Source organism: Poecilia reticulata, chromosome 3 (genome assembly GCF_904066995.2).
Source record: "Poecilia reticulata chromosome 3, P_reticulata-male-v2, whole genome shotgun sequence".
NCBI lineage: Eukaryota > Metazoa > Chordata > Actinopteri > Cyprinodontiformes > Poeciliidae > Poecilia > Poecilia reticulata.
The window spans coordinates 33,867,094-33,876,553 of record NC_088832.1 but is presented as its reverse complement, the minus strand read 5'-3'; the positions used below and the strand labels follow the sequence as shown (position 1 = coordinate 33,876,553).

General features: G+C 40.6%; 1 protein-coding gene across 1 annotated transcript in view; it reads right to left on the bottom strand.

Annotated features, from left to right (window-relative positions):
- Positions 1–9,051, bottom strand: part of adamtsl5 (ADAMTS like 5) — a 36,216-nt gene extending 27,165 nt beyond the window's left edge. The window contains exon 1 of the mRNA XM_008406054.3: positions 8,393–9,051. Within this exon, the coding sequence (XP_008404276.2) occupies positions 8,393–8,412 (20 nt within the window). The 5' untranslated portion in view covers positions 8,413–9,051. The remainder of the gene's footprint in view (positions 1–8,392) is intronic.
- Between the last annotated feature and the right edge of the window lie 409 nt (positions 9,052–9,460).

The following is a 9,460-nucleotide window of genomic DNA, read 5'->3' as shown; positions in this document are numbered from 1 at the left end:
TCTATGACTTTATATTAAGATAAATCCTTAATATAATATATAATGGTCTACAATTCGGGGCTGCACAGTGGTGCAGTTGGTAGAGCTGTTGCCTTGCAGCAAGAAGGTTCTGGGTTCGATTCCCGGCCCCGGTCTTTCTGCATGGAGTCTCCATGTTCTCCCTGTGCATGGTGGGTTTTCTCCAGGTACTCCGGTTTCCTCCCACAGTCCAAAAACATGACTGTCAGGTTAATTGGCCTCTCCAAATTGCCTCTAGGTGTGAGTGTGTGTGTGCATGGTTGTGTGTCCTGTGTTGCCCTGTGACAGACTGGCGACCTGTCCAGGTGACCCCGCCTCTCGCCCGGTACGCCAGCTGGAGATGGGAACCAGCAACCCTCCGGACCCCACCGAGGGACAAGGGTGTAAGAAAATGGATGGATGGTCTAAAATTCCTAAAATTAAACCTTTCTAAACTTTAACATCTGCAAATCTTTGCATAGTTGGTAAATAATTGATATCAAAATATGTATTAAACATGTTGGCCTGTTTGTAGTGAATTTGTGTGTCTATAAGATCATAAAACATTTGTCTGCTTCAACTTTAAACTCCAAACCGTTAGCAAAAACCTTAGCGCTCCGTCTGGCGAACTGGGAGAACTGGGAGCGTCCTCAGTCAGGACAACGCATTCGCTTGTTGCAGATTTATATTCATTTAACATTGCGGTAATCTCTAACAGTTGCATATTTCTCACTGTATTTCAATCCAGGATGCTGTTATTTTCATTTTAGTGTCTCTTCTGCAGTGACTTGCTTGTTTCAACTGATAGAAAAAATAAAAGCAACATAAAAACAGCCAAAAGTTCCAATATGTGAAAAAGAAATTTAGTCTAAACCAAGAAAACCATCAAGAGGAGATCCTGGACTTAGATTAGAGGAGGAGGTCCGGCACCCCACCTGGAGATTTAAGAGCTCTTTGTGCAGCTTTCACACAGGAAAACAAATCTCACAGCGATTTTCCCATGATGTCACATCGTTGTGTTTATGGTGTGGAGCTTTAATGCATAATTTGGCAAAGAACCCCCCAAACCTGAAACAGGAAAGGTTTAGTTTAGATGAAAGTTTATGTCTTTTCTCACTGCATGTGTGAAAATCTGGTGAATTTAATGAAGTCGCCGTCAACCGTGATTATTTTTAATTAAATAAAAAGAGAGAGAGAAGAGCAGAAACCACATCATAACTCCTAATTTCTTTTTTTTATCCCGACTTTTCTTCAGAGTTTTACAACCTCGGAGCTCAAACCGCGTCCCAGAACAGCCGTAAAAATAATGGAGGCATTCCTAACGAGGGGTCCTCACTTCAGCCTCAGCACAGACAGTTCCCCACCATAACTTAATGAAATACACAGATTTAAGCGATTCATCAGTTTCTGCTCATGTTTGGACTCCGACTGCTCGGCCCCCATGGCTGAGGGGCCCGTTCAGGGGTCAGCAGGGGTCAGCCTGCCTCGTCTTGCTCTCATTAAGACTATAGCTGCACATTAGTGAGTAACTCCAGGGCAGAGGGAGCGAAATGTCTTTAATCAACACGAGACTGTTTGTTTTGACTGACGGCAGAACCAGCAGCCAGACGATGAAGTTATCCATCCATCTATCTATACTAGCTTTGTGTTAGTTTTATTTTGAGACTTTTTGTCTAATTCAGTTAGTTTTAATTCGTTTGTGGTGCGTTTGCTCGTTTTTAGTTGTTAGAATTGGTTAAATGTTGATTAGTTTCAGTTTAGTTTGCATTAATTATGGTAGCAGTTTTGGTTCTTTTAGTGTTAAGTATTGTCATTTTGTTTACATCACTTCCTGCCGGTTTCTGTTTTGCTTCCACTTTCTTATAAATATTACTGGGACATTTTTCTTTCATATCTCCAAATGCCTTAAATGTCACAGATGTTAGGACTGTTTGTATCTCAAAGCTCTTAGCAGAATGGATGATCTAAATGTCCTTAAGCTGAAGAATATGATTTAAAAGCTAAGCCATAGCTTTTTTATTTATGCTTTATATTTTAGCTTCTTCTTTAGCTTCTTCTTTAGCTTCTAAAGTAATCGTGATTCAGCTGGTGATTGAACCCGTCCTGTATTATCTTTTTGTTTGTAAATGAACAAAATGTTTCTTAAGTGTTTATTTTATAAGTAAATGATAAAAAATGCATTTGAACTTCGTCACAGTTCACTTCAACCAGACCGAGACTGAGTTCGCTTTATTGGTCCGATTACCCGTTCACACCTCTGTAAACAAACCGGACTTTCCAGACAAACGGTCCATTTGGAGATCTGAAGGTCCGGTTCGTTTGGAGACGTGTGAACGCCTAATCGGACCAATAAACTGAACTGTGGTCCGAATACAAACCCTTTGCCTCTTGAAATGAACTCTGGTTTGGTTTGAATGCATATGTAAACACCAAGCAGACCGGAAACAGCTCCATTACCAGGAAGTGGACCATGATGCAGGGCATTCTGGGTAAATACAACCCAAACCAACATGCTAGCCGAGCCAAGATAAAAGAGAAATCCTCCAACCTCTGAAATCTGATGCCACTTCATTGTCATTTACATTTCATGAAGAAGTAAGCTGCTCTCAGTGTCTTTGTCTTGTTTCCTTCTGTAGTTCTTGGTGCAGCGCCCCCACAGGCGAGGAGGGGAATAGGTTGCTCTAATGGTTTGGTTTGTTGGTAAATTGAACTTTTGTCCCCAATCAAGCCAAATCTATCAGGTCTGAAAACATATTTAGAGATATTTACTCCCAAAGCTCTTCAGTCAGACGTGTGCTTCATACTTCTAAAAGCCCAATGAAGTAGTTGTGATTCAGCCGGTGATATTAGTCAGGGTTTAATTGAATAATCCCAAACAGCGCCACCTGCAGGTGCAGCTCCTGCACAATGCAGAGGAGAGCTAAATCTCCTCTGTGAACTCAAACACCCTGAGCGGCAGGTAGGCTCACATTCACACCCTGAACAAACAAACTGCAGTCACTTCTCTGCGGCGAACGCGCACCCATGTGCCCTTTGACCCCAGAGAAGGTGGGAGACACCTTGACTGGAGTGTTTCTACATGTTGACCCAGAGAAGCAGGGCCTGGCTTTGACCTGCGACCCCTCAGAGGTCTGTCCGTGTTCGGGATTCGTCCTGCGGGCGACGCGCAGCGCGCTGCTGAACGGGAGCAGATGTTGGGTCTGAGGTCGGCGCTGAACTCTGACCCCGCGTTTGTGTTGACGAGGCGCCGTGGCCTCGCTCAGGTCCTGCTAACAAAACAAAACAAGCCCTCAGAGGAGACGCTTTGTGCCTCCGCAGCTGCTTTACTGACAAACAGCAGAGAGACGACTTTTAAACGACTACTGTCTGCTACATCAAAAACCTGTTTCACATCAGTGAAACTGAAGAAATTAAAGATTTTCTGTGATAAAAATCAGAAAAATGGGTCACGCACTTGTAACTTGATGCAAAAACATAAAATCTTTCTCAGTATTTTGGTTTAGTTTCTCCTACAAATATCTTAGTTCATTTGAAATAAGACACAACTAACTTATAAATAACTTTTCAGCAAAATGTAGTAGCTTGTTTTAAGTAAATAATTTCTTAATATCGATTAAAAAGTTAACATAAGAGAAATAATCTGCCATCAATATTAAGGAATTATTAACTTAAAACTGATAGTCTGGTAGACATTTGTGACATTTTCAGCTGCTGTGGTTCACAGCACTGAGTCAAACCTGTTCCCCTCCCCGCCTGTGGGGGCGCTGCACCAAGAACCACTGAAGAAAACAACAAAAAAACCTCTGAGCACTGCTTCCTTCTTCTCCAAATAAAAGCAAAAATGAGGTGGTGTCAGATTTTAATGGCCTAGGATTTCTCTTTTGTCTTTGACAAAACATGACAAGACATTTCTTCTGCTAGCGCTAAGCTAACACATTTGCTTTTGTTGTATTTACCCAGAATTCCCTACGCTGCTTGGTGTTCACACATGCATTCAAACAGAGTTCACGTCAACCGAACCCAGACTGAGGTTTGCAGGACCAGAGTTGTTCGGTTTGATTAAAGCGAATTCAACAAGGCCAGTGTGAAAACTCCCTAAATAAACATTTATGCCACAGTTTTCAGATTTGTATTTGTAGAAAATGCGACTTCACATTCATGCTGTACTTTAAAATCACATTAACTGACATTCATCTGAAAATAATCAGATACTGAGGTGAAGTTCAGTAAAAGTCTAGAGAAAAACTTTAAAGAACCTCCAGAAAGGAACTCTAGATTGAGATGCTTTAAGAAAATTCCATCCATCCATCCATTTTCTTTCACCCTTGTCCCTCAGTGGGGTCGGGAGGGTTGCTGGTGCCTCTCCAGCTAACGTTCTGGGCGAGAGGCGGGGTCACCTGGACAGGTCGCCAGTCTGTCGCAGGGCAACACAGAGACACACAACTCTCACACCTAGGGACAATTTAGAGAGGCCAATTAACCTGACAGTCATGTTTTTGGACTGTGGGAGGAAACCGGAGTACCTGGAGAAAACCCACCATGCACAGGGAGAACATGGAGACTCCATGCAGAAAGACCGGGAATCGAACCCAGAACCTTCTTGCTGCAAGGCAACAGCTCTACCAACTGCGCCACTGTGCAGCTAAGAAAATTTCAATTTGGAATAAAAAAACTTGAAGGAAACAAATGCAGATTCCCTGCTGGCAAAATTTCGAGATCAAACTCTGATTTGTTCTCCTTCTTTTGTTCCTTCGCTTTGGCTAATTTGCTCCTTTCATGACAGAGAGACTCGGTTCACCATCATACCTCAGGGATTATGAGATTATCTTCTCAGCCTCTGACTGAATCAGAGCCTCCAAGGTCATCTGCAATCACGCTCTGCAACATGAGACACGGCGACTGATACAAATACATGATACCGACGTAAAAAAACCTCAAGAAGGCGTCAAAAAGAAACGTCACAAACTCCCAGGCTGGATTTGTAAAATCAGGGACTTGTTAGAGCTGTAAAGTTTTATCTGAGTGAACCTTGAAACGGGAGTTTTATTAGTGTAATCACTCACTCATACTATTTTCTAGTTGGAGCCGAGTTAGCAGGAACCTGGAATCATCTGAACACTTTGACGTTTCGCTGTCGGGTCGGACCTTTAGGATCCGACCCGACGTTGATTAGTTAATTAACTTTCCTTTTATCCTTTATGGACTCTGTTTCCTGACAAGAAAACTGCAGCTGCAACGTTTTAAATTGGGAGCAGAAAGTCGCTGCATGTTAGTCATTTTTTAAGGGACACAAACTGACTCTTTGTTGCATTTTTTCACTAAACTGGAGGCCAAAAATTATTCCCCTTTGATTCAAAGATGGAAAAAAAACTTTGTTATTCAAGGAGGGGATTGATGCTTTTTACAGCTCAGAGAGATAAAAATATAAGTTACTCAAATACGTTTAATAACTGCAAGTGGGAAAGAGTTTGCAGGAGAAGTGAACCAATAAGAAGAGAGATTAAAGGTCTCTTAACTCCAAGCTAATCTGATTCGTTTAAACCTCAAGCTAACCAAAGATGCATGCGACAACAAGAACGTGGAAACCTGATCCAAAAAGCCCAGCTCAGGTTTAAACCAGGAAGCCAAATGTAAATATAATAAACAAGTCCAGAGATTAGACAATTAAGTGTTTCTGGTCTGTTTGATGATACGTGAAAGCATCAGGAGTTTCTCTGGGCATGAATGGAAACCCTTCTTTTTCTTTTAGATTAAAATCAACTTCCAGGCACTAAGATGTGACGTTACGGATATTATACGTAGAAAAAAAACAAAACATTTCTGTCAAAAAAACTCAAACATATTTAGATTAATCTGAGAAATTTTCTGGAAAAATCATGAACATTTCTGAGCTCCAGAATTTGTATGAGAAAACTGAGAAGTTTTTGACTTTTGGAAATTTTATTGGTTTCAAAAGTGAATTTTTTATTTTTTTTTACTTTTGAAACCGATAAATTTCCAAGTTTTTTCTTGCCAATTTTTGACTTTTCAAACTCAGAAAATGTTATTATTTTTTAGAATATTTCTGAAATTCAACTTAACAGTATAAGTGTTTTCTAGAAATGTTTTTACTTTTCAAGCTAAGAATTTTTTTAGTTTTTTCTAGAAAACCGAAGAACCACTGAAGGAAACGACACAAAAATGTCTGAAGTCACGAAGCACAACTTCCTTCTTCACGAACGGAGTGGCATCAGATTTTAGCGGTTTTAAGATTTCTCTTTATTTTATTATTTTTCCTTCTATCGCTAGGCTAGCATGTTTGATTTGGTTGTATTTACCCAGAATGCCCGGTGCTTTTGTCCACTTCCTGGTCACTGCAACCGAACAGACTGAGGTTTGTAGGTGGACCAGAGTTTGAGTTCTGACCTCTTCAGCCGAGCCGGACGTTTTAGACAAACGGACTGAATTAAACTTGACTAAACGGAGCTGGTGTGAACGTCAGTATTACTTCTCCAACACTTCTGAGGAGTAAATGATGTTTTATTTATAGTGAAAATCAGAGTTTATGAAGCTGATGGTTCACTTTGTGCTTCCTAGGCTAAATCTCTGGTGGCATCATGTCTTCCCTCCAGCTGGCGTCCATCACAGATCATGGCTGTAGAATAATGAACTTCCTCACTGCAACTCTGTAAAACATGAAGTTGTTTTCATCCAAAACAGGAGCCGGATTAAACCTTTCGCTGCTCTGAACCACGTTATCTTGCTAACAACAAATTTCTCTCGTGTTGATACCTGGTGCATCCAAATTCCTCCCTGGAGGAATGACATCACTGTGTGTAAGAACCAATCAGAGCGCTCGTTGTGGAGCCATATGCTCAGTCTTCCAAAGGTAAGCAGATTAAATGTGTTCATGAATCTGACGGCTGGATCTCACACACATTCCTCCTGAGAGTCATCAGAAGAGAAGCGCCAGGGGCCAAACTTCTCCAGAGTCACGTCTCACTCCAAACCAACTGAAAACATTTCACCCTCCGCTGTGAAAGACTTTCAGAAACAGGTTTTAATGTAAAGGTTCAGGGGGCAGAAGCCCGGGTTTCTCTGCAGCGGCGACAGATCAGATCAAATATGAGCCGAGTATTTATAGCTGGTGACAGAGGAGATAAAAGCAGAGCAACGATACGGAAGCAGGATTACCTCAAAACTACGACGGCATACCAGGGCCACTTTAAACACATGAAAAATGGAGTCAATTTCCACCAAAAATCTCTTACAGTCTGAGAAAAAACATGGACATTTCTGAGATTGAAAAGTCTGAAATTTTTCAGAAAAAGTCAGAAGTGTTGAGATGAATCCCAGACATTTTCTAGAAAAAACATGGAAATTTCTTAAGAAGTTGAAAAAAAATAGAAAAAAACAACAAAAAATAGATGAATCTTATAAGTTGTCTAGAAAAAAAAACTCAGTTTGAAGAGCAAAAAAAATTCAGAAATGTTGAAATTAATCATAGAATTTTTTTTTAGAAAAAATTAGGAAATTTTTGATTATCAAAAGTAAAAAAATAAATAAAAAAATTCAGAAAATTTTCCATTATTCCAAGATATTTCATTAAAAGAATTTGAACATTTCTGACTTTCAAAATGAAACATTTTTTACTTTTTCAAAATGTTCCTGTTAAATCCACGTCTTTATGAAATTAAACACTAAAATCATAATTCTGACATAAAACTAACTTTATTTTGAGATTAAAGTCACAATTCATTGTTTCCTTTCCCAAAATGCTGTGTATGAAACATGGTAATAGCAGCATCATGCTGTGGTGCTGCTATGAGCATTATGTGAGGGAACAGAAAAAAAACAAATAAGAACTTCAGTAAATATGAATCAGTAAAATCTGCAGAAAACGAAGCAAACTGAGAAACAAACTGTCTGGAATCTGTCGCCTCCCTCTTCAGCAAATCTTCAAGCCTTTGCAAGAAAAAAAGTAACTCAAGGTAAATATTTAAAGTTGCTGCAGTCGGAGGAATGTGTCACTTCACAAAGCTGGACCCCAACAGAGACAGTAAAACTTCAACCAAGGGTAAAAAAGTGTTTGGTAAAAAGTTTACTAAAGTATCAACCATTTAAGATTTAAAAGTTCATTAATCAAACCAACCAAAATATAAAATTAAGTGGACATTTTTGTATTTTAAGGACTAAAATGACAACAAGTAACATAAAATAACAAAATCAGGCAAAATGTATTTTTTTTCCAAATTAGTTTCCTTCAAAATAAAAGTTTTGAAACTTTAATAAAAACTGCATGTGTAAAAATACGTCATAACATTATGACGTAATCAGCGCAGTAAAAATATTCCTAAAAGTATTTTTACTAAAGTTAAAGTAACTGGTTTCTACCAGCTCTGCCAGTTTGTCTCACCTGGTCTGCGCTGGGGCCATGCTGGATCCGTTTGGGTTAAAATGGACGGGTTCGGTTCTGATGGAGCATCATGATGTGAAACAACGCGGCTGTGACGCGCGGCGCGGCCCCGCTGCAGGGTGTCCAGACCCAAACACAGAGCCCATGTCCGGTCTGCTGGCTGTGCGCGTCCTGCTGCGGTCCGGTCCGGTCCGGTCCGGTCCGTCTCTAGAAACACGCGGTAGGGAATAATTTCTATTATTTCTGCTGATTCTCCTTCAGCTGGAGGGAAGATCCATCCAAGCAGCTGCGCTCTCGGCTCCCAAAGCGCCTCACATCCCTTCGGTCCTTCTGGGGAAAGCTGAGCGTGGAAAACATGAACGCATCTTCCTGAGGACAGTCCTGCTGCAAGAAGTGACGTGATAAGTTCACCAGCTGTGAGTCATGAGAAAATCAGTCCGATTGAGAAATAAACTTTTACACGAAACAGATTCCAAGTCAAATCAGCAGCAGGTTGCGGCTGATCTGTCCGCTCAAAGTGCGCAAAGGAGAGCAGCGGTGCGCAGCGCGGAGCGTCCTGCGAGCTGTGGAGCGCAGAGCTCTGAGTCGGTGACTCTCCCTCCACCTGAGCGCCGCATTCCTGCGGGGAACACGCCTCTCTGCGCCAATCAGAGCGCAGCAGCTGCGCACAACTCAGAGGAGCGTCTCCACTGCGCAGCTGCGCGGCGCTGGACCTGCTGCTAAAAGGCAGATTTTCACAAATTTTCATCTCATCAGAATGTGATGGACATGTTTTTACGACGGAGTATTTGGGCAATTGTAAATGGCAAACAAAAACTGTGTAAATTTCTGCCATAAAATAAAAAAAAATATTGAGAATAATATCAGAAATGTTCTAAAATAAATAAACTAAAATATACGTTGGTGTTTTCTGAACTCTTAAGGTCGAAAATGTGCTTTAAAAGATGTTTTTAAGCAAATTTTGAGATTAATTTTGAGTTACACAATTCGAAAATGTGGAAGAAAAGAAATAGAAATTTTTAAACTTCAAAAATTTTCTAGAAAAGACTTGAAAATTTCTAAAGTCAA